The 24,910-nt window shown below is 49.5% G+C and overlaps 3 protein-coding genes across 5 annotated transcripts in view; 1 reads left to right on the top strand and 2 right to left on the bottom strand.

The window, feature by feature from the left end:
• Positions 1-225: 225 nt before the first annotated feature.
• On the bottom strand, positions 226-15,364 carry LOC135815700 (mucin-3A-like). Of its 2 annotated transcripts, none has more exons than XM_065329026.1 (6): positions 14,895-15,364; positions 7,475-7,647; positions 6,081-6,247; positions 3,517-4,264; positions 2,247-2,698; positions 226-1,233 (listed from the first exon to the last, which is right to left on the bottom strand). In XM_065329026.1, the coding sequence occupies exons 1-6, from the start codon at positions 14,947-14,949 to the stop codon at positions 1,095-1,097; spliced, it is 1,734 nt and encodes a 577-aa protein (XP_065185098.1). In that variant the 5' UTR covers positions 14,950-15,364; the 3' UTR covers positions 226-1,094. The 2 variants fall into 2 exon arrangements, with proteins under 2 accessions (XP_065185098.1, XP_065185099.1); XM_065329027.1 differs by having other exon boundaries at positions 7,475-7,650; positions 14,898-15,364.
• Positions 15,365-18,552: 3,188 nt separating this feature from the next.
• On the top strand, positions 18,553-22,493 carry LOC135815698 (NADPH oxidase activator 1-like). Its single transcript, XM_065329025.1, has 7 exons — positions 18,553-18,988; positions 19,322-19,404; positions 19,637-19,754; positions 19,947-20,078; positions 20,594-20,791; positions 21,147-21,212; positions 21,743-22,493. The coding sequence occupies exons 1-7, from the start codon at positions 18,782-18,784 to the stop codon at positions 21,899-21,901; spliced, it is 963 nt and encodes a 320-aa protein (XP_065185097.1). The 5' UTR covers positions 18,553-18,781; the 3' UTR covers positions 21,902-22,493.
• LOC135815697 (transcription initiation factor TFIID subunit 3-like) overlaps positions 21,899-24,910 on the bottom strand; it is a 15,373-nt gene continuing 12,361 nt past the window's right edge. For both annotated transcript variants that reach the window (XM_065329023.1, XM_065329024.1), the window contains 4 exons: positions 24,660-24,910; positions 24,058-24,172; positions 23,521-23,891; positions 21,899-22,735 (listed from right to left, as the gene is read on the bottom strand). The exon at positions 24,660-24,910 is cut by the window's right edge. In XM_065329023.1, the coding sequence (XP_065185095.1) occupies positions 22,483-22,735; positions 23,521-23,891; positions 24,058-24,172; positions 24,660-24,910 (990 nt within the window). In that variant the 3' untranslated portion in view covers positions 21,899-22,482. The remainder of the gene's footprint in view (positions 22,736-23,520; positions 23,892-24,057; positions 24,173-24,659) is intronic.

The following is a 24,910-nucleotide window of genomic DNA, read 5'->3' as shown; positions in this document are numbered from 1 at the left end:
AAATAGCTGCCGAAAATTTGTATATTTACAGTAGATTCTGGTATCCAGCTCCTGACAGAATTGGTGTGGCTGAAACTGACAAAATTATTATCATCTTGCATACTTTCTTAGCTGCATGAAAATATATTTATTATCAGGGCTCAAATTGTGTTGGGTACTTGTCAGCTGGTGTTGTGGCTATAGCCATCATCTACCACTGGCAGTCACACCACATGAACAGTACTCTCCACAAGTGAGATACCAGCATATCACCAGTATCCTTCAGCACTATAATACTTTTCTATAATGATTATAAGAGGTTGTATGTTGCCTGATGATTGCGTGAGCATGAAACTTGAAGTAGCAGCAAACAAGCCTTGATTGTCCTTGTTGTTCTGGTACGGTTCTGTAAAAAGGCTGTATGCAAAATGCGATCCATGTCTTACCATTGCAGTCGACAATGAGACAACAGCCTCTGCTGCACACGCATGTGATTACATCAGACTGTTCGGAAGTTACTAATTTGTGGCGAAATTGAGTGTGAAATAGACCAATGATCAGGTTAAGTCCTACTTTGTTGAATAATACGGCAACCACTGAGCTTCATAGAACGTTCAAGTCGGCCCCAGCGGTCAAATCACGCGGCGTTGTGCATCTTGAAATCCAGTATCAACTAACAGTTATCGGTATATGAAATTTTAATGAGGAATTATTGCAGCCTGGTGTCTTTGAAAGAACCTTTTCACAAGTTCAGGCTATGTCGTAGAGTGCAATACATCATGGGAAAACACGGGAGTATCCTATAGGCAAATCTGGGAGAAGAGGGATAATTGAATGTTGCTGGTCCGCGAACTTGAAGGCCGGGAGTGGAAGGTGATGGCCATACCGCTTCCACTGTTCTGCCAGTGGAATCCGTGTTAATGTAACCCTTTCTTGTCCGTACATACAAGCATCGAACCAATGGGTTCGATGGGGTTGGCATTTTTAAATTATCGTAACTTGGAACATGTTCGTTTGGAGACCCACTGTGTAGGGACAATGAGCTTGCTTAGCAGGAATATCAACTGGAATCATTGCCATGCAGCAAGCCTGGACCCTAGTGGTTGTAAGCAGTCTCAGGCGAGGCTTTCCACGACCACCTGCGAATTGTCACCCCATGCCTGCTTGACGCCTTCATGACCCGTCGCGCCTTCTTCAACTTCAGTCGGCACTACCTTCATCATTGAACCGCTTGTTTTTAGCTTTGCAGGTGCGCTGGAACAATGCATACAAACATACCATGGCAGTTAGTTAGTCGAGTAAGCAGATACCCAGGTAAACGTTATGAAAAGTTTGCCCAGTTGAGCCTAATCAGCTCACCAAGCGCATGTTCGATTGGGCAAATATTTGGTCCCCAGATCCGGATTTGCCAAGTTCGGACCTGTTCGATTGTACGAATCCAGGCCATGCGGATTTGGACCTTGTCAACCCACCTCCCAAAGGCGGGTTAGATGGATTCGACAGCTCCATTTTTGCTCTGTACCCAAAATCGGGCGATATTTCTTGCTTTCTTGCTGCAGTTTAAAAATTGCTGGCCCTGCACGCGAGTGCCCTTGGCAACCAAAGGTTTTGGCACGCCATTCTTGTTTGCCACGCAAACCCAATCTTTATGAAACCATGTGGATCTGACATCAGTTTAATTGAATTGTTCTATTGGATGTGTTCAATCGAATTGATCTGCTTGGCAGGGATCCTGATTCAGGTACCACGATCGAATGCAGCACAAATCATTTTGATCAGTTGCTGTTATCTTTATGAAAAACTGATAATTATATGCCATGCTTGGGGTGACAGCTAGTCATACTGACATTTCTGCATCCATTGGAATGCCACCAGCTTCAAGGATTAAGAGGCATTCATGGCACGTAAGAAATAGAACACACGGTGGACAAAATGAAACAAGCGATCATTACTGCAATGATGATGGTCATTTGCCAAGGCGTTTGTGTGAAACTCGGAGACACAACCAATAACATGGTCCATGTTGTCCACTGTGTGACCAGACGGGCATATTGTGTATTGCGCACTGGTGTGGCAACAGTGCCTGCCTGACTGCAAGGTTAAAGTCCTTGGATCTGGGAGCTTTGACAGATTTGCAGATGATGCTCGTACATGTATTCTACACACAGATAGGACCACATTGGGCTTGCTAAGAAAAGTGCCCAGCTAAGCCAGACGCAGAACAGACACAACAGCGATGCGCAAGCCATTCTGATTTGATTTCTCACCTTCCAAACTTTACGAAGACTATGGCTGCCAGCAGGATGAGTGCACTGCCGGCTACCGCACCGACGGCAATGCCAGCTATGGCGCCAGTACTGAGCCCTGTGTCGCTCTCTTCTGCTGGTGTGGTGGGTGCGATACCCGTCGGGCCTCGTGTGGAGACGATCGCCGCCAAGGTGCCATTGACCAACGCCTGCAGCGTGGACACCACCTCTGGATTGTCAAAGAGATCGCGCAGCTGATCTCCCAGCGTGGCTTCTGTACTAACCAGTGAACAGTTGATCGTACTGGAGTTTGCGTTGCGAAGGTAGCCCAGCGAGAACGTGATGAGATCTGCACCGAACTGCACATCCATCGGGTAGAACTCAATGAACGGTGGCCTGTTGCCAGCCGCGCTGCAGTTGTTGTTGACCAGACTTTCAGCCGTCGCATACAACTCTTCCAGCTGCTCAGTAAACTACATGGGGAAATGTGAAAAAAGGAAGAGCCAACGGCATGTCAAAGATCCCTTCTGGAAACAGATCCTTTCAAGTGGACTTCTACAACTAACAATGTTCTGGATAAGAGCAACTACAAGTGCATGTACAGTTGAACATCGATTATCCGACCACCTCTGGGCAGACAACTGTCAGGCGGTGTTCAGATAAGGCAAATGTTCTGGATAAGAAAAAACTGTCACTCACACACTTTCAGTGGTTATTACTAGCCGCACGACCTTTTTACTTTTTACTTTTCAAAATGTTCGTATTTTTTGAATGGCTCACTACATGCACAGTGCGTACTCTACGGCACGTGCGCCCAAAAAAACTGTTACGGATAATCGAATGGTCGGATAGTCGATGTGCGGATAATCGATGTTCAACTGTATTTGCTTTCATAACTATCAGGGGTAAGGTGTGGCTGTGAAGTATGAGTACCGTACTTGTACAAGTGCCATGAACCAATGAGAATAACGTTCGTTAATGACATAACTGATGACGTAACTGGCTACAAAAACCGATGGCATAACTCATCCGGTGTGAATCCATTCAGTGGAGGTGTAGACCAAAATCAGACCATAAAAGGCATAACGCTTGTAGCAGCACCTCATACATGTACATGTATACACCATGACAATACTGTGTGTACTCGGACACATGACATGACAATACTGTGTACACTCGGACACATGACATGACAATACTGCGTACACTCGGACACATGACATGACCTTGTACACTTGTCTAGACATACTCTCATATACGAGCCATGCATCGTGTCAAACTGACAACTCACCACATCCCGACTGGTGCCGGACAACGTGAACTTAGCAATGATTTCTAGTGGCAGGTCAGCGGTGGGTGCATCTGGTGGCTGCGACGACAAAGGGCGCCTGCTTGGCATCATACTTGTGGGTCTCATTGTGGGCATTCCACCGGGTGTTGTCTGTGAAGGGACGACAACAGGTACGCCGGATGCTGTCAGGGAAGACACGGCGACAACAGTTACGCCGGATGCTGTCTGTGATGGGATGACAACAGGTGCTGGTGTAGTCTGCGCGCCCGTCATTCCTACCACCGGGGATGTTACGTCAGTTCGCGCCGACTGTGTTGTTCCCCCCATGCTTGTGACCTGGGTGGGTGCCGTGGTAGTCGCAACTGGGGATACTGTTGCTGCCGAAGCAGCACTAGAGCTAGTAGGTAGTACTATGGTTGTAGGCGCCACGGTTGTCGGCAAGACTGTTGGCTTTGGGCAGGCAGAGCTGATTGCACTCCCAGACAGAGTTTCGTACGATATAATGCTCACCGTGCTGTTTATAATTCCTTCGCAGACTTGCCTGTAGTATTTTTGCAGTGCACCAACGAGCACGCTGGATGGGAGGAAGTTCTGCGTCATGTCCTTGCGAATATCCTGCATCACTTTAGTGCTGCCAGCGGGTGTGGGAAGTCGGTAGTACCCGTATACCGTCAAAGATCCACTGATGCTATCGTAGGTGTAGTTGGCTGCTAAGAATCCCACCTGGTTCTCCTCCGGCAACTGCTTCCTATGGGTAAGCACACAAACACAATCATTAACGTGAGAGCAAGATACCGACCACGGAGCGATCAGCGTTTTTGAATCCGACCCTGGCTAATTCATTTGCAGTATCCAGAGGAGACATGTAGGCCTGTTCTTCCAACTGCTGTGAATTTCTGCGCATGACACAAAATTCATGTTCACCCTGACTGGAGTTGTAGTACTTCCTTTAATCTCCACGAGCGACTATCCTATTATAGCAGGCGCGTGCGCCCGTGCCCTTCAAGGGGGGGGGGGGGGGTTGCGGGGGCCTCCCCGGGAAAAGTTTCAAAAAATGAAGCAAAATCCTGCATTTTGAGCGAAAAGGGGGGGGGGGTTCCGGGCACCCAGGAACCCATACGGGGCACGCGCCTGCTATTATTCTCAATAGCCCTCAAAGTACATGTCGGTTGCACCATGTACACCCCCAAACTTCAACACCACACCAGTTCCAGTGACTTACATGTACACTCTCACGCGACATTCTGTAAAAGGAATAATATTGAAAGGATGCAAGATCTGAAAGTGGGGCGCGACTTGTGGCCTAAAAATGAGGTATGGCATGTATGGCATGTATTTGCATGCCAATTATACTCTGGAAACATTGTCCAGTATTTATTTGGTGTCTTGACATTTCGTTGTAGCTTCCTGAAAATAAACACGCATTTTATTATATGAATAAGTGGCGCGGAGACAATAACTTTATTATGGCAATCAGCAGAATCAGCGAAGCGGACATTAGATTTCATTATTGAGACGTATTTCCCTGATGAATGTCTCTAGAAAACTTGTTAGGAAATTTTCTTATCCATATTTTATTTTGTTGATTACTACGTTCAATGTCCGCTTCACTGATTCTGCTGATTGCCATTTTATTATATCCGGTGTTGGCCTTTAGTATTTGTTCCATTGTTACTAGAGCCCCTTTTGTGGGCACAATAAACCCAATGAATGGAAGTGCAATACAAAAATTGGTTATTGATCCCAAACTAAGCAAAAGCAATCAGAGACTTAAGTGACAGCCGGACACCATCAATGTGTAGCTCGTGTACACTGTGTCCTATCCTGTATCATGTTATCCTTTCACCCATTCACGGCATAGTCCTTCCCCTGTCTGTCGCCATGTATAGACGGTACGTGCCCTCGCACTACCCTGTGCTACGCACGATGCCATGCTCTGCTGGGCATGGCCTCCCTGACTCTTCACGATATCGACACTCATCTGTCTGTAAAATACAGCACTTCCTTATGTAAGTTCATGACACAACATGGTGTCAGAAGTGGGATTCGAACCCACGCCTACAAAAGTCTTATGTCAGTTCATGACACAGCACACGGTAGTGTGTACTCTGTTCCATTGTGGCCTTTCAATATCACAGTAACAGAATTATTCAGTTGGGTGTGCTGTTGGGGCTTGGAGTTTCTCAGTTTTGCGGCCATTGCCGGGCCAACATGCTTGCAGAAGGCTTTCCTACGTGATACTGGCATTGCAGTGTATGATATTATATACCCCCCCCGGGCACATTCAGCTCTGCATACAGGGCTCGTAGGTAAGGCACCAGCTCATGCATTCAGATACAGGTCTACCTTTGTAAAATAGTTAACCCCAGGGGTTTCAAATTGCTTGTCTTATAACGAGTATTATCTCCTAACAGGACGTGAATGTACATGTCGTCAGGGGATTTTGATCGTTGCCTACTAATGATGTTTGTCTCGTAACCAATATCGTACTAACGAGGGTAGACCTGCACTGTCATTGCGCCGCGTTCACGCAAGAGGGGCTTGCTCACCCGGCGACAACTTACGCTAGCAATGTCATGTTGTCTATCACATTGCACACACTGGCGTTGTCAGTGCAGAAGGACTGAACGGACGTCGCGAGAAGCACCGCCATCTTAGACGCGATGGGCTCTGTCAGGTTGGCAGTGCCACCAATTGGCATTCCCATGGCATCGAGGGGTGGCCCCGTAAACTGTATTCAGCCAAAGCATGCAGAACACACATACACGGCGTTAGCATGCCCTGACTTGGTGCGAGTATGCAGAACAGCAGCAGGCATCAATCCAGAAAGGGCATAGCAATATATTTTATGATGATCCGACACCGTCCTTATTTGGAGTACCAAGACTTGAAGTCACTGAGAATGTTTATCTAACGGTATGTGAACTGTCCGCGGCTTCTGAACACCACAGCATTCGAGTAGACTACATGACATGTAAGTTAGTCTACTTGCATGCTGTGGTATTTAGAAGCCGTACAACCTTACAGAACACTTACAATACATGTACATTGTATTGTAAGAGTTCTGGGGCTTCACGCAGTTTCATGTCCGGCCGGGTAGGATGAGCAGTTTTGCTTCTCTCCAGTTTGACTGAGAGAATGGCAAAAAAAAAAGAAAACTGATCAAAATTCACATGCAGCCTTTCTATGATGGTTGGCTCATGTGCTCAAGAAGAGATCCTGCCTAAACTTTCCTGTGGTGATAGCCGCCGTTATCACTTTTCTAGATATGGGCATTCCATCAGACTCTCCAAGGTCATCATATTAGTTCATCCTTGATACGAAACGAGCATTCATTGTGCGTGCCATGGTTCTGTGCTATTGCATCAGACTCCTGTACACTTCGATGTATGTTACGCACGAGCAATTCTCAGTAGACAGGCATATACGCATGTACAGTCAAACCTCGTTAGGACAAACACTGATAAGGCGTACTTTCCATTAGTGCGGACTTGAGCCAATCCTGTGGTTGGCCAGGAACCATATCAAGTTAAAATTATTTGTTTACGACGAACTCCTGTACGGCGAACTTTCGTGAAGACGAACTAATTTCAAGCGTGATTTGAATAAAATCAGCGTGTAGTACGAACTTCGGTCCCCGTGGGTGCGCTGGCCGTAGTTTTTTCCGATACGCGAGGCCTCTTGTACTGGCAAAACATGTTACAAGGCGGAGGACATGCTGTCATGAATTCATTGCACATTGTACTTACCTGTTGCTGGGGTATAGGTTATGAAAAACTGCTTGTGCCACAGCATGCACCTTCACATAAATACAATCCACTTGATATGCATATCAATAGTTTGTCAGATTTGGATAAGAAGAACTCCGGATAAGACAACACACACTTGTTCAGTCCCTTGAAGTTCGTTCTAACGAGGTTTGACTGTCCATGAATGGTCATACATGTATGATGCTTACATTTCCCTGCGTTGTGTTGGCGATGACTATGCGGATAGCATGCGTGCTGGCATTGAAACCCAGGTTGTTCAGTTGTGTGATATTTAGTATCACTCTAGCATCGTCATCATCATCGTCACCCGCACCGGCTCCACCACCACGACCTTGGGCTGTCACTCGACCAACTTGTAATACTGGTGACAGCAATGTATTTCAAGCAACAGACCACAACGCATGTACAGCTGTGTAAATATGGGTCACGGATATTCCGTGAGAGAGAGAGAGAGAGAGAGAGAGAGAGAGAGAGAGAGAGAGAGAGAGAGAGAGAGAGAGAGAGAGAGAGAGAGAGAGAGAGAGGGTGCAGGGACTGTGTCCTATAACTGTTACACTGCCGGCGCTATACATGTACAGACATTACAGGCTGTAGACCAAACGACTTGGTGTGTGTGTGTGTGTGTTTGTGTGTGTGTGTGTGTGTGTGTGTTTGTGTGTGTGTGTGTGTGTGTGTGTAACGAATTTATGTTACGACTATGATTTACGCATGTCGTTGTATTTGGTTCTTGTCTTGTGGAGTCCAGTGTCTGATGTCATATATGGTCTAGGTGTACGCGTGAGCATGGTGTGATGTGTGACGTTTATGGTATGTGGTGCATGCAGGAGTACGCGTTGTCAGAGTGTGAGGATGTGCTTCCGTCTGTGTGAGAGTGACTGTCAAGTGAATGCAGTACATGCGCAGTGCTAGTTTGGTCTGGGAATGAGAGTCGTGTGTGATTCGTCCGTGGTCTGGTTGTCTTGGTCTTGGTCATGTGTTCTGTACGTATTAGTCCCTGATTGGTCGTCACGATTTGTCCTCGGTTTATTACTGCTTGTTCTTTGTTGATCCTCTGAGTCTTTTCCCGGGAGTCTTTCCTGTTGTCCTTCCTGTCGTCTCCAAGTTTCGTCTTTCTCCTCCTGTGCCCTTTCCGTTTGTATAAGAAGTCAGAAACTCCACCAAGTTGTTTGAGCTGTTGTGTGACACGGGGGCCAGGGGGAGAAGGCAATACCATTTCCGTTACATGTGTGTGTGTGTGTGTGTGTTTGTGTGTGTGTGTGTGTGTGTGTGTGTCCCAAATGGTGCAGTGGTATGTGCAGTCGATTTCCAATCGAGAGGTTGCGGGTTCAATTCCCGACGATTATGATTGCACATGTCTTTCTTCTCTTTCTCGGACTCTTCCTGACTTTTCTTTCATTCTCCTGGGTGGTTGCCAACAGCCAGTGTATGCCGGAGTATGTGGTGTGGTGTGTGTGTGTAGAAAAAATGGAAAAATGAAAAATAGGGATTCACTGGCCAGAAAAAGTCACTTCAATCAGCTGTGTGGTGGATACCAGGCTAAAAATAGTGGCGGTCAATTCATCAGCCTTGCAAGCTGTTGAATGGTGTAATCCCAGCACAAGTTGCTATGTCTAACATAGCTGTTCGCTATCATCGCTTCCGCGATGGGCAGGTCTGCGGTCTGAGTGCCGGGTGTGTGTGTGTGTGTGTGTGTGTGTGTGTGTGTGTGTGTGTGTGTGTGTGTGTGTGTGTGTGTGTGTGTGTGTGTGTGTGTACATGTATGTGTGTGTGGTGTGTGCTCTCATACAAACCTGCTTTTAAATCGGGCTCTAGTCAGGTGGTGAGCACCTGCATCCCAGCAGGGCAGATAAAGAGAGCACCATACATGTAGTACACACCTGGGATAACACTAGCTCCCCAGACCGGAAATTCTCACAAGGTTGTGCAGTACCAGGAGAGACATGCCTGACCACACATACACACACACACACACACACACACACACACAGAGGTGCTTGGCTGGAATGTGTGCTTGTTTGGTTTTGCTGGTGAGCTCAGTGCTGACAGCAGTCGCTCTCATACTGTCATAAATAGTGGCCTGTGTGGTCTTGAGATGTGCTCCCTGTCTGGCAAACAGAAGGGAATGCTATGCTTGAATCTGGGGAACCTCTCACACAACTGGGCCTGCTACTAGTTACCCCGTACTCAACCGGACAGCCGCCTGCCCTGTACTTTTTATAATAGTACAAAGTTCCCATTCTGCACAATGCAGAGTCTCAGGCATTGGTGCCAAAGTTTGCTGAAGCCAGGCCAGGGCATTGGATGCGTCTACTCTTTTCTTTATTGGGCTGAGAGCTCTGCCGGAACACACGTCGTGTAGCCTGATTTAAAGATGGGATTGCTCTGACCGAACACCTTTTGTAAAAACCCGGCAATTGGCAGATGATTCAGACCCAATGAAGTACAAACTGTTGCGTTACTGCAACAGCACTAAGGGTAAATGCCCATGCACACTCTCTCAGTCCAACACAACCATCACACTCCGGTAGGAATTACAAACTATACTTGATGAAGACAGAAGGAGAAGTGGAGAACACGGGGAACAGAGTAGGCATGTAAACAGCACAGGCACGCAACAGTTACCGCTGGTGCATGTGCGTACGCGAAGGTGTGAAATAGGAAGCGGGGTCAAATTACATATGGATGCACCATGCCAAATATATAGGCACAGGTAGGTGACTGTACATCTCCCCCCGAAAAAAATGCGAACGGAGGGACACGAGAAAGTGTGGAGCAAAGGAGAGAGGAAAAGGAGCGATAGCAGTTCTGGAGCGGGTACCAACGTGAGCATTACTCAGAATGATAGAGAGAAAAAAAACATGAAAGGAACACAGTCATAGTTCAACTGGAACACATGGAGTAAACAGTGTTACTGTGTTCAGGTATTGGCAGCATAGCGTTGCGGCGCATGGCGAACACGGCTGGATGGTGGTCTGCGACCGGGTGGCAGAGGCTTAGCAACTCGAGGAGACTGCGGCACAGGCAGAAGAGGCGGCAGAGTAGAGTTAGCTGGTGGTTGCAGGGCAACACGGACGGGAGCAGGAACACCGTAGTCAACCTCGTACATGGGCTCAATGGAGGAGGATGAGCTGGAGGGAACAGGGCGTTTGGCTGACGCGGATGGCGTCGATGGCAACGCACGCATGTGGCGACGATTTCGGCGGACAGATGACCCAGGAGTGAGGTCGATCGTGTAAGAGCGTTCGGACAGGCGGTTCTGGACGTGTCCTGTTTTGTCCATATCGGGGACATACACAGGAGCACCAGGGGCGAGAACAGGCAGCAGTCGAGCACGGTGGCGTTGATTGTAGCGATCAGCCTGCCGAGACCTGGAAGATGCTTCCTTGTCGGCAAGGGCGGTCAAATCAGGCCACGCTGGAGCAGGGAGGGGTCCTGGTAGCCGGGAGCGGATTTGGCGGCCGAACAACAGCTGTGACGGTGAATAACCGTTGGCCAATGGCGTAGACCGGTAGGCCAAGAGAGCGGAAGGCAAGTCATCATTCTTGAGGATGAGCTGCTTGGCTGTCTGAACGGCACGTTCTGCAGCGCCGTTGCTTTGGGCGAAGCGAGGACTTGACGTGCGATGGGCAAACCCAAGCTCGGCAGCAAATGCACGGAAGCTGGCACTAGCAAATTGTGGACCGTTATCAGACACTAGCGTGTGTGGAATACCATGGGTAGAAAACACGGAGTGGAGACAGGCAATCACAGCGGCAGACGTAGTAGTGGTAAGTTGTTTGACTTCGATGTAGCGCGAGAAATAGTCGACAACAACTAGGTAAGTGGATCCTTTGGCTGCACACAGATCACACGCGATCTTTGACCATGGAAGAGATGGGAACTCGGACGAGATGAGCGGCTCGGCTGGGTTAGGACGGGCCTTGGCACAGGTGGCACAAGACATCACATACGACTCAATGTCCGTAGACATACCAGGCCACCACATCACAGCACGCGCACGAGCACGACACTTACCAACGCCTTGGTGACCCTCGTGAGCACTGGCAAGGGTGGCGTTGCGCTGGGATGCAGGGATGATGACACGTTGGCCACGGAATATGAGACCATCAGCAGTTGAGAGCTCATCGCGAACAGCGAAGTACGGGCGGAGGCTAGCGGGGACCGAGGTGGGCTTGGCTGGCCACCCGTTGAGGATGAGGGCACGGAGGCGACACATGTCGGCATCAGCGTTGGTCGCGTTCCGAACGTCGACCAAGAGCGGGTCGGTGGAGCAATGCGATGTGACGGCAGACACATGCAGCTGTACTTCATCAGCAAGATCACTAGTAGGCGAGGACTCTTGCGGAGCACGGGATAGGGTGTCGGCAATGACGAGTGATTTGCCAGGCACGTGGATAGCGGTTGGGTTGTACCTCATCAGCCGCATCAGGAGTCTCTGGCATCGCAGAGGAGAGCGGGCGAGATCAGCGGAGTTGATGAGAGGCACGAGAGGCTTGTGGTCAGTCTCGACTGTGAACTGAGGACCGCCGTAGATGTAGTGGTGGAAATGCTCGCATGCCCAAACGATGGCGAGACACTCTTTCTCAATCTGGGCATAGCGCTGCTCAGTAGGTGATAGAGAGCGGGACGCATAGGCAACAGGGCGCCAGCGGGAGCCATCAGGCTGCAGGAGGACAGCACCCAGTCCGTAGCTACTGGCATCAGCACTAATACGGACGGGCTGGTCGGGCGAGAACAGTGCCAAGCAGGGAGCAGTAGTAGCGAGTTCCTTGAGGCGACAGAAGGCAGTTTCTTGCTGGGTGTCCCACTGCCAGGCGGTGTCGGCCTTCAGTAGAGCACGGAGCGGGGCACTGACATTGGCCATATCTGGCACAAACTTCGACAGAAACGTGAACATACCCATAGCACGGCGTAACTCGGGCACATTGGTCGGTGACTTCAGAGCTTGGATGGCAGACACCTTGGCTGGGTCTGGGCGGACACCGTCAGCACCGATGAGGTGACCCAGGAACGTCAGGGACTTCATACGGAGGCGACTCTTGGCGGGGTTGAGGAGTACGCCTGCAGAAGCGAGAGCTGCGTGGACAGCAGTGAGGGCAGCATCGTGCTCAGCTAGAGTGGCACCGAACACGAGGATGTCATCCATGAAGACGACCACGTTGGGAATGTGCCCAACGATTTCCAGTAGGCGACGCTGGAAAACCTCTGGCGCACTGGTGATACCAAAGGGTAGACGGTTGAAGTGAAACCGGCCAAACGGTGTCATGAACGTAGTGAGTGACGCACTGTCGTCAGCAAGTGGCACTTGCCAGAACCCAGACGCCGTGTCAAGCGACGAGAAGACCTTGGCTCCGGACAGCTTGCCCAGGGTGTCTTCGATGGTCGGCAGAGTGAAGTGTGAACGCTTCACGGACTGGTTCAGGCGTTTGAGATCCACGCAGATGCGGACGGAGCCATTCTTCTTGAGCACGGGCACCATGGGCGCACACCAGTCGGTCGGATCGGTGACTGGAGAGATGACTCCCATCTGGACCATCCGGTCAAGTTCGGTCTTGACCTTGGCTTGCAGGTGGATGGGAACTCGTCGTGCGGTCTGGCAGTGATATGGTTGGGCATTGTCTTGCAGCTCGATGGTAGCTGCAGGACCGGACATGCGACCAATGACAGGAGGAGCGGACGGAGGGCTTGCGGATGCCTCGGATACATCGCAAGACAGGAGGTTCAGGTCCTGGCACACACTGCGGCTCAGGAGGTTGCTGGGGCCATCAACAACAATAACACGGAAAGTGACGTTGCGGTCCTTCCAGGAGCTGGCAGCAACAAATGCGCCGTGTATGGGTAGAGGTTGGCCGTCAGGTCCAGTGACCTTAGTGGAGATCGGCGTGAGCTTAGGTTGAGGACTGAGGCTATTGTAGGACGGCAGTGACAGGAGTGTGCAGTCTGCGCCAGAGTCCAGCTTGAACAACACTGACTGGCCATTGATAGGGAGCTCAACAAGCCAGGGTTCAGTTGAGTCAGGAATGGATACTGAACTCAAAACACAGATACTGGGTTCCTGTGACTCGGATGAAGCACTACCCATAAAACAACTCGCACTAGCACTAGCAGAATCACTCACCGGATGGTCAGACATCTCGCTCGCGCCCACTTGACGAGAGCTACGACACACTTTGGCAAAGTGACCACGACGCTGGCACTTACGGCACTCGACGGACCAAGCAGGACACTCGCGGCGCGAGTGACCACTAGATGAGCCACAGCCGGAGCAGGGAGCGCGCGGAGCAGAGGTTGCTGGAGGGCCACGTGTCGAGTAGCTAGGCGCGGACTGGCGAGATGCAGCCGGAGCATTCTTCGGTCTGCCAGTTCCACGAGATTGTTTGTGATGTCCGCGAGCGACAGCGGCAGCGACGGAGGGCTGAGTGGCTGCGGAGCGCTGAGTGGCTAGCTGGATTTCGAGGGTCTCAGCTGCCTTGGCCTCCTTGAGAACATCGGCGAGGGTGAGGGAGCCTATGTCCTTTTTCTGCATTGCCTTACTCACTTCAGAATCAGCCATGTGGGCGACGAGGTGATCGCGGATCCGTTCTGACGGCTTGTCGAAACGGCATCTCGCCGCGACAGAGTGGAGTCGGCTTGAGAACGTGGCTACGGACTCACCGGGGAGCTGGCGGAGACGAGCGAACTGCGTCCGTTCGTGGATAACATTGTCCGCAGGTGCAAAGTACTTGTCGAAAGCATCGACCACTTTATCGAAGTCGTCCTTGTCGGAATCTTGGGCGAAGGACAACTCACGCTGGAAGATATCATCCGCAGTTGGGCCCAGAGAGTAGATGAGAGTGGAGATTTGGACATCTGCGGATTCGGAAGAGAGTTTGGTAGCAATCTGGAAGCGTGTGAATCGGCTTTTCCAGCGGGGCCAATTCTCAGGTGCGGAAAAGTCGAAGCTTTCAGGGGGCTGAAATTTCGCCATGGCGAGCGGGTCCGGTGGCGAGGGTTCGGGGTACCAGTTCTGACACCAAGTGTTGCGTTACTGCAACAGCACTAAGGGTAAATGCCCATGCACACTCTCTCAGTCCAACACAACCATCACACTCCGGTAGGAATTACAAACTATACTTGATGAAGACAGAAGGAGAAGTGGAGAACACGGGGAACAGAGTAGGCATGTAAACAGCACAGGCACGCAACAGTTACCGCTGGTGCATGTGCGTACGCGAAGGTGTGAAATAGGAAGCGGGGTCAAATTACATATGGATGCACCATGCCAAATATATAGGCACAGGTAGGTGACTGTACACAAACATTCTAATACACTTCGACGCTAACAAAACATAGCACCTTTTGTGCTTTGAATGGATCGTATCTTGGGTATTTTTCATTCGTTTAGATGATACCACACCGCCAAAGGCACATCGAAGGGCGTGCTCAGCACATTAACCGCCGCGTGCATCATTCATTTCCCGATCATTGCACTCTAGCTCGACCAGGGCCCGAAGGCGAAGAGGACAACCATGCAGCCGCGAAAACAGACGTCATGGTTGAGCAAAGTTCATTTTCACGGACTAAACATTCAGCAAGTCGCATTATTATCATTCAAATCACTGTACTCACAAGCTAGGAAGGCTGCGAAGCAACACAGTGCTCCGGAGACCTGGAGCAAACGCATGTCGTCAGCAAGATGATGTGAGAATAGCGTCGCTGGTGTCGACTATCACTCGGTGCAGTCTTCCAAACTACACAAACAGGAGGCTTGCTTCTGTGCACTTGATCGAGTATGTAAGCCTCCTCGCACCTACTAGTACTGACTTTAGAACTTTAGAAGCTCGGGCAGCGCTGTGTGGCTGTGAGTCCTGGACGTTTAGCCTGTGGTTCTCTGCCTGCCGATACCCTAGAGATTCTTTCTCGGAACCAGAGCACCCTGAGAGCTAGTTGATGCAGCAGTGGGTCAAGCTCCTTTCCCACGATGTTCTTCCCGATCCTCTCTATCTGGTAAACTATCAGCGAGCATCTCTGCCAACAAACAACTCAGCGGTCTCTCCGCCTGTTTGAAAGAGACCCGGATTGAGGTTGACATGGGAACACGATCAATTACGGGCCTACATGACTTGCAAATGATTCGTAGATCTACGCGTAGCTTATCGATCGCGTCAACAGTTACATGGCCCACTACTAGGCACTAGTATTTAGCCCGCTTGGACTACGCGCTCTGAGCTCTGACACTTGACAGTCAGGCCAGGGCTAGGGACCGGGAGGCGTTAGCAGTGCACGTGAACATGACCGGTGGTGAACGACTGAAGTCTGAATTCACAGTCATGTCAATCATGACAATTACATGGAAGCAGGGGTCGAGGTTTCACGACTCCCTGGTGTGAATTCAACTGTGTTCAAAACATTCAGGACTCTCATCTCTGGTTCAAGCTTACTAATACTCGACCAGATAGAAGACCTGCGGGGCGCGGCGCAAGCAGTTTGTGCGATCGAGTTAAATACCGGTATCTCAGCATGTACATGACGTGCAGACTAGGCGGTCCTTGCGCTGCGGTGGGAATGGGCCTTCTCTCACTCTCAGTCGAGGACTACTACAGTGCTGGCAACTGAAATCCGACCCCCTGATCAGTGCGCTCACATCGCAAAGACCCGAAATAGAGGCCGCTAGAAAGTGAACCCAGGGGGTCGGATTTCAGTTGCCAGCACTGTACTAGTACCAGTATGAGCAAGAGTAGATCTACTCAGCACTCTAGCAGTACAATCATGACCTTATTCATAATCATTTTAAATTTTGTATGAGTAAACTGTATGACTGATTTTGACATGACTGATTGTCTGTCTGTGTGCATGGTTCAGGCTAGTGCCGTGGCGTTGGTGGGTAGGTGTTATCAACGTCCACAAGGACTGTGGAATGTGGACTGAGTCTGTGGTGTGTGGAGTGCGGTGTAGAATATCAGTAAACGGCAAGGGCTTGTGGCAGACACTGGACATCACTTGACGCATGTCTCCAGCACGCGATCTACATCATCGGCACTTACTTCGCGAAGTGTCAATGGTGTTTGGCGCCCTGCACTGCTGCAGCATATGCGTGCCCAAATCAGGTAGGTCTACTACTGTACTACTAGTAGTACCAGTAGGCTAGGCTGAGGAATGGAGTTGATCCTGCACTGACTACTAGTATCCAGGTGCCCTGGTGGTAAGGAATGGAAAACTGGAAAGCGGTCTCCTGTGCAAGAGGTGTGCGGTCTCAACGAGCTGTCCTCGTAAACAGCTGAATCAGATAATCTCCTTGGCGAGTTGACATCATTACATGGACATAGTCATTCCGTTACTTGTCATTGTATGCACTGTCTATAGTTTATAGTGTAAGAGCACTACCACCCCCCCCCCGCACACACACACATCCACCCTCCAACACTGTCTGTGATGTACTTCTGTCACGTCACAGTGGCCTTTTCTTCCGTTCAGTTTATCGCCATTGCCGAGCCCCCGTGTTCTCAGCAGAGACTTCTGTGCGTGAGTGTGTGTGTTGTTCGAGAGTGGACCACAAAGACCGATCTTTGTGGTGGTTTGGCCCCAGCACAAGTACTGCCAGTATCAAGTTCAGCACCGACCATTGCCTACTAAAGGTCATGTCAGATGAAAATCCGCGACGGACGTCCTCACGTTTACATCAATCACATGTGCACAACATACCCGTAGACTACGATACTGCGCAAAAAGAACAAGCATGTACATGATTTTAACTCCTAAGCACTGACGAACGAGGAGAAACAGGAAGAGAGAGAAACTTTCAAAGAGAAAGAGAGATAAAGACTGAGAGAGAGCCGGAGAGAGAGAGAGAGAGAGAGAGAGAGAGAGAGAGAGAGAGAGAGAGAGAGAGAGAGAGAGTGAGATAGATAGATAGATAGATAGAGAGAGAGAGAGAGAGAGAGAGAGAGAGAGAGAGAGAGAGAGAGAGAGAGAGAGAGAGAGAGAGAGAGAGAGAGAGAGAGAGAGAGAGAGAGAGAGAGAGAGAGAGAGAGAGAGAGAGAGAGAGAGAGAGAGAGAGAGAGAGAGAGAGAGAGAGAGAGAGAGAGAGAGAAAGAGAAAGAGGGATAAATACTGAGAGAGAGCCGGAGAGAGAGAGAGAGAGAGAGAGAGTGAGATAGATAGATAGATAGATAGGTAGAGAGAGAGAGAGAGAGAGAGAGAGAGAGAGAGAGAGAGAGAGAGAGAGAGAGAGAGAGAGAGATGGGCGGAGGGATTGGTCACGCCATGCGGTTGAATCTTTCGCCTTGCCTTTTTTGATCACATACGTGCCAAAACTAAACCCAGCGGAGCACGATAATCACTCAATCAATCTTCAAAGTTCCATCACCATCGCTTCCATCCGCGACAATGTACTCGGCGCTGCAGAGTAATGACTCACAGAAACGTCGGGTAATCGCCTGAAGCAACGTAGTAGCACAAAGCGGTGGTTGTGCACACGCCATACCTGTGGCCGAGTGTTGACTTGGTATTGTTTGTTCCAGCAAACGACGAACACATCACCTGTCATGGAGACACTTTTGCACAGCTGATTGTTAGTCGCTGAGCACTCCCCATCCGATGTCGAATTGATGCGATACGGGGTGTTGGTAATCGCATTGAATCTGTGACGAGCTCGCCCTTCCTGCCCGTGCTTTGTACTTCCTCCTGATGTTGGCGCGTACCCATCTGTCAGAAGCCAGACGTAGCGTTACATAGCCTTGCCACGGAGCACAGATCTGCAGACTACAAGCACGAGCCGACGCTGGACCACGTGGCTGCGCAGTGGATCCTATCCCCTGAAAGCTGGCTCTCGCCGACTGTCAGTCCCAATGCAATAGTGACCTCTGTCTCTGAACCCATACTGATACAGTGAGAGTGAGACTGTATGTAGTCTGTACCACTGTAGTGCAAGTCGATTCGTCGAAGCATCCCGCAATGCGTGTGCACACTTTCAACAATTATTGTTACATGGATCCAGGGCTAGTAAGGCCAGAAATGCCCAGAATGCCGTGGTGTGCCAGGGCCGGGTAACATTCGTAACAAGTCGCGACTTCACACAACGTCAGGCACTCCGTTGCTCACACATGATGTTCGGCATGCGATTAGCCGATTGGGTCGTGTCACGGCGCAGCCATGTTACTGCTGCGACGCTGCTCGACCTGGTCTGGGGCTACCCAGACCGCCACATAACCATCACGTTCACACAACAGCCATGGTTTGCGCTGCGATTACGGCAAAGCTGCCTTTACTAAACGCTTCGCTCAGTTACAAGAATGTATGCGCCAACACGAGCAGGAACAGGACCCAACTCGATCCACTACAAAAGAAATGGGTCAGCGACAACTACAAAGTAGCTTGCAAGCGATACATCATCGCCCATCCAGTATGGCACGTGGCGACGGGGAGTATATAAAGTGGGATTGAAACTATTCGGAAGTAGATCCTGTTGACATTCTAGTTTCGATAATTTTGAGCGAAACGCAAGGTATTGTTTGGCCATGTCTGAGCTACAGAGACAATCGAGCTTCCTGCCATGTAAGACGACCACCACGCTGTGGGAATCGGCGATCACTGCTCACGATGATGTCGGAGACTGTGAAGAGTCGCTACGTTTCTTTCGACAGATGCCAGCAGACAGCGCCCGGATCTCGTTCAACATCGGAAGCGTTCACATGTCGGAGAGAAGCTATGGAGAGGCTATTGAGGTGAGTGGCTAGGACAGACCATCGACAGTTTTTGTCGAACGTGAAGGGCGCAAAAAGGCAATAGGCAGCCATGGCATAAGCAGTCAATGCACTTCAGTACAGACAGACATCCGTTCCGCATTAGAATGAATGGAGGCGATGCATGTGTTTTCATCACAGTGAGTCTGGCCATGTACGCATGCATGAATGTGTTCCAGTGCAGGTCAAGGGATAAGTGAGCAAACATAACTATAACACATAGATCTACGTACTGCATCCAAGTGTGTGTTTTCAGTCTCCCCCTGTTCAGAGACGTAAAGAATGCATTGTTGCTGTTGTTGTGGCCTACTGCAGGAATACAGCAAGGCACTGGACAGGGATTCGCATTTAGCCATTGCAGCATTCCAGCGCGCACTTGCACACCATAACATGGGAAGGTAAGCGAGCAGCTGGTTCTCTACACCTCCACCATTGCATTAGTACTAATGTAGAACTACTGGAGACTCCAGATTGCCTTGAGATATTTAACATATCTTCCACAAACAATACCATGGCCTCTTTCTCACAAGGACTGGGCAATCATTCACCAAGTTCACGCCGGAAATTATTTTTTTCGGTTTTTTAGGCTAACAGTTTCGCTGACGTGTTGGACTGTATCTTTGTGTACAGCAACGAAGATGATGAAGATGCACTGCAAGATTTTATAGAGTGCCACCGACTGCTGCGCGGCAACCTGCTCATTGACTACCGTGAGCTGGGACTGAAGCACATACTCTGGGAGTATCAGGTAAGCCGGAGCATGGTTTTTTCGGTGGGCAGCTCTGCGCATGCAGTCTTGTGCTGATTCCTAGCATTGTCGTATGTGTATTACTATTACCCAACTCTGGCGAATGGCGATCACGGAAGGCTGGGCTTTGTTGCTCCCGCACTATGAAGTTCTCATTTCAATATAAATGCCTGTGTTTCATCTGATGTTCAGGTATTGTTCAACCTGGCGGTAGTCTACGTACAGCTGGGTTTGAACAGGCATGCTGACCAGTACTACGCCAAGGCAAAGATCTCGCACGCCAAAGCTAAAGAGGTTGCAATAACAAAGGAAGTTAGTCTCGAGGTAAGCATTGTTGCCCTACACAGAATCGGTTACTGAGTTACGTGATTGCATCTAGAAATCAATGCAGGTTTGGTACCATTCTTTTTTAAATAAAATTATATATGTTTTTACACTTGTGGATTATGACCTATTGCCATAGTACTACTGAAACATCATGAGTGTACATCTGAGTATGAGTAGCATGTTGAGAATTTCACTCCGAGTCGCCATTTGAAGAGCTGGAATGCAAACCCCGCTAAATCCATTTTTTATCCCTTTTCGGATAATGGCCAAAAGAGGATTCATTTTATGTGCGTTTTGTATCCAAATCCATATTATTTTATGCTCCAGTTTCGAAATGGTTCTAGTCAGATTTTGAATGTGAAACGTTGCCTAGTGATGCCACTAGACCTTTTGATTATGCTGAGCTGAAAGTTGCCTCGCTCAGCGGGTTTTGCGTCTCAGCTCTTCGTTTATCTGTTACACGCCAGTTCCAGCAGTTTGATAATGTCATGTTTTTCCATCACTCTCTGCAGACTGCGCTGCGTAACCTGAACAGCATCTGCCAGTGTCCGTGCGGTAATCCCAGCCTGTCAGTCAACGTCGACCGCCGGCTAACGCCCTTTCTCTGCCAGCTCAAGCAGCTAGAAGTGGCGCCGTTCTTCCATCCCCGTGGCCTGTCCACCGTGCACTTGGAGGCCGTCAAGAAGCAGCAGTTCCTCGGCAAACCGAAGGTGAGATACGGTGTGCATTGTGCTTGCTCTACTTACATTACAGCCATTGTGCAGGATCGCTGTTGTCCAAAGACATTCCCACTATTAGTCCACAGCAGGGCTTGGGCGTAATGGCTGGGAATAAAAACATATTCTGCATTGTTTCAGAACCCTTGTGAGGCGTTTTCCTGACCGGTGGAGTGAGACATTCCAGCACCGAGTTTCTCCAGATTTTGCTTGAATGTTAGCTTTAGATCACAGGTAAATGCGTATACTGTACACCAGTGGCTCGCGAGAGTCAAGATGCATGTGAGGGTTCAACATGAATAAACAAGATGTATGTGTTGTATGCTCGGTAATCTTCCAATGCTTGCAGCTTCTGTTCTCAACAAGCCGACAGGACATCTACCGCAAATCCAGCACTGGATTCACAGGCGCTGTGGTGAGTCTAGCCTTACTTCAGAATGCGCTATGGCCCTAGTATGGGTACTATGAGGATAGAGAGTTTTGGTTTGCTTCTCATCACTGATTGTTTCAGTGGTGTGTACATTGCGTGCATCAGGCCGGACTGGTCTGCTGTCTTCCTTAAGAACTCGGGCGCGTAGCACCGCCGTTGGAGGCGGTCTGGCCGGAGGGGTTTCCCCCGGGGAACATTTTGAAACTAGGGTGCGAAATTCTGCATTCTGGGCACTTTTTGAAAAAGTGGTCCGGCCAAAGCTTTGGCCGGACTGACTGCTACGCCCCTGGAACTAGGAAGTACAAGAGCATGATTCTACATCAGCAGTGCATTGCCGATACTGTGCAGCATTCTTGAAGTACACAACAATGAGCAGATGACTGTTAGCTAAGCATGAATTGTATACGCAGTGCAGTACCGAGGCAGCGTTTCTTGCCTGTATGGAACACTCACTATTACTACTACAGTATCATAGCGAACTAAGTCCTCTGCATGCTGTCTTGCCGCTGTTCCAGGCAAAGCGGGAAGGCAATCCCATGTTCGTCAAGAAGCATCGCAACGACAAGCCTCCGCACACCATATCCAGTCTCATTCAGGCCACACTGTTCGCGTCCAAGCTTCCCGCCTTCGCCGTGAAACCACCTGCCCCAAACAGCCATCTCGTACCATCGTAAAGTGGGCATGTAGGCACAATTTCAAATGATTATATCATCGGAACTCTTCAAGGCCATCAAACAACTAATAACGCATATAGCAGCACCGGGATGGCGAGAGAAATACCATCAAGACGAGAACATCAAGACGGAATCAAGACAACTTATAGCACGAGTATTGCCAGCACACGGCAATGCCCTTCAGCAAGACGAATTATAGCATGGGTATTGCCAGCACACGGCAATGCCCTTCAGCTGTGAAATCAGCGAATTCACACAACTACTGTCAGCATACCTATGTGCATGACTAGAGAACTGTCTGCTTGTCAACACATACTTCTGAAGCCAAGCTAGTTCCATCTTTCTAAGCAGCATTCCTTGACTATTTATTACGAAGAAAGCCTTTTATCTTCCTCGAAGCGTCTGCACACACTACATGTACATGTATGTACTTGTACGTTTAGCAGTACAGTACTGTATTGTGCTGGGATTATGCTTGAACAGCTAACAAAGTCATAATCTTACACCTCACAGCTTGAGCTTTACCGTCATGTGACCCTGACACATTATCGTAATATCTAATAACTGATGAGACTGAGTGATCAGAACGTTGCAGGCTGTGTTGATGTTGTGGCTGATGGAGCAGATTTAGGTTCACTGCCAGTGGTGGGTCCTCCTGAAGTTTTACCCGCCGTTGAGGGTAGAGTGACTTTTATCGGAGCTAGGTTGCGACTTCCACTGCTGTGCGACGAGTCTTTCTTCTTCTTCTTTGCCTTCTTGTCGACTTTCTTCTTGCATGGTGGGCAAAACCACTTTTCGTTGTCTGTGGGTGGCGCTTTGAGACCAACACAATTTCTGCAGGAGGAAAAACACATCATGAAAGGGAAAGTCCATGACAATCGTGCTGGTGCTTAATTCGCGTCATGACTACGCTCTGTAATCTCGTGGCACAATCTTCACTCATGACTCATGAGCAGCACATGCAATACGAAGGTGGCGCTTCAGCCGTGAGTAAGTCAACCATGTTTGTGTTCGGCACACGGTGGCGTTCATATGCTGAGGCCAGTTTGAGCGATCGGTTAGCTAAGCATGTCAGCTAAACAGCCCCTGCCAGGCTCAACCACAGAGCCTATACAGTAAAACTCCCCAGATCCTGGCAGGTTAGGACCGAGCACTGCATGTAACTAGGAATTCCCTTGGCAGGTTAGGACCGAGCACTGCATGTAGCTAGGAATTCCCTTGGCAGGTTAGGACCAAGCACTGCATGTAGCTAGGGATTCCCCTGGCAGGTTAGGACCGAGCACTGCATGTAACTAGGAATTGCATGTAACTAGGAATTGCCCGTGACTCTGAACTTGCATACTTACTGAATGCAAGTAAACAATTTTCTATGCCAATCAATACTCAATCTGCGAATCAATAGTATTTGGGGCCATTTTTCGTTGAAAAGCCATAAATTTGTTCCTCTAGATGGGTCAGAAAGGTGCCCGGTAAGCGGACGTGTCCGGAATAGGGGAATCCGTATCCGGGGAGTTTTCATAGTACTGTCTAAACTACCCTGTAAAGCTCAGAAACACAGCGGCTTGTCAGCCTGCTCAGTAGCATGCATGCCAGGCTGGATAGGTCGCGTGACTACTTACATATGGTACCAGACATCATTATTGCATTTGTCGCAGGTGATCATCACCTCCCCGTCATCAGGCTTGTGGCATATTGGACACAGGTACATCTTCTCCGCAGGCATTGCCGCCCGGGGCAGGTCCGCTGATGGAATGGCTGCGGCAGGAGCAGCAGCAGCGTCAGCGGTGCTGGCACCACCAGGGACCACCGGTGCAGGCGGCAATACGGTGTTCGTATCACCCGCCCGGGGCTCACCAGACATGCTACCGAGGCGTACGACGGGGACGTGGATATCATCCTCGGGTGGCGGCAGGACTATGCCCCTACCCAGCTTAGCAACGGACGGAGTGGTTTTAACCTTGGCACTGGACTTCTCGGCCTTGTTGCCAACCTGCAGCGGACAAAAACATGATAAGTGTTGTAGAAAAACAGGAACAAATACAACCATGGGCACAAATGCTCAGAGCTGTTTAGAGATAACGAGAAGATGTTCAAGAGGAAAGTACACTTCTGAAAGATGCAATATAATTACTAAAAAAAATAGTGTTGAAACGTACTGCTTGTTCAGACTTCGTAGGCACGCTTGGATCAGGCAACGGAGCCAGCACAGCACCACTGGCCTGGGAGTTAGCCGTCGACGGCGGAACACCAGCTGATTGTGGCTTGGGAGGCCTGAAATGCAACAAGAAAAACCAAACAGATGAAAAATGCTACTTGTACGTGTTGCTCCAAAGTCATCATTACACGGCTGATGATTTCACTTTGTCCACAACACGAATGACGCAAAATGGCAATGCTGTTCAATGCCAAATTACTGTAGACGTTTGTCAGACATGCAACCAGCGTGGTGCAGAATGGCAATATATTCATGATTTCCATTGCTGCAGATCCTAAAAAAATGCTTCAAGTGCAGCTCTTACTACTACTAGTATTTTTGGAGCCACTTCATTCAGGGTAGATCTACAGAAACAAAACTCCTGATGAGAGTTCAATCTTCCACAGCGTGATAGTACCAGGATGATAAGTAAGTGAAATTCATGTGACTTCATACAGAACATCAGCGAGATAACAAACACCACTCACGCATATCCTGACAGCAGCAAACACTCAATGCCACACAGTGGTCATCTATCCCCTTGAACACACCCGGATGACTTACAGCTGCGCATCCTCCGGGTCCAGTGCAGGCATCGCAGCAGCAGGTCCAGCTGCTTCTGCATGGCCCACGCTGGAAGCCACCGACGCCTTAGATGGCTGCTGCTGCTGCTGTGCCCGCGATGAAGCATCCGGTTTCTTCTTTTTCTTCTTCTTGGTTGGCGGTTCACTGGAAGAGGACTTACTTGCTTCACCAACGATATCGCCGTGTTTCCTCTTCTTCTTGTTTTTCTTCTTCGGATCAACGGCAGGTGT

Source organism: Sycon ciliatum, chromosome 4 (assembly GCF_964019385.1).
Source record: "Sycon ciliatum chromosome 4, ocSycCili1.1, whole genome shotgun sequence".
Classification (NCBI taxonomy): Eukaryota; Metazoa; Porifera; class Calcarea; order Leucosolenida; family Sycettidae; genus Sycon; species Sycon ciliatum.
The sequence above is the reverse complement of the archived record's forward strand: the minus strand, read 5'-3'. Positions and strand labels throughout refer to the sequence as shown.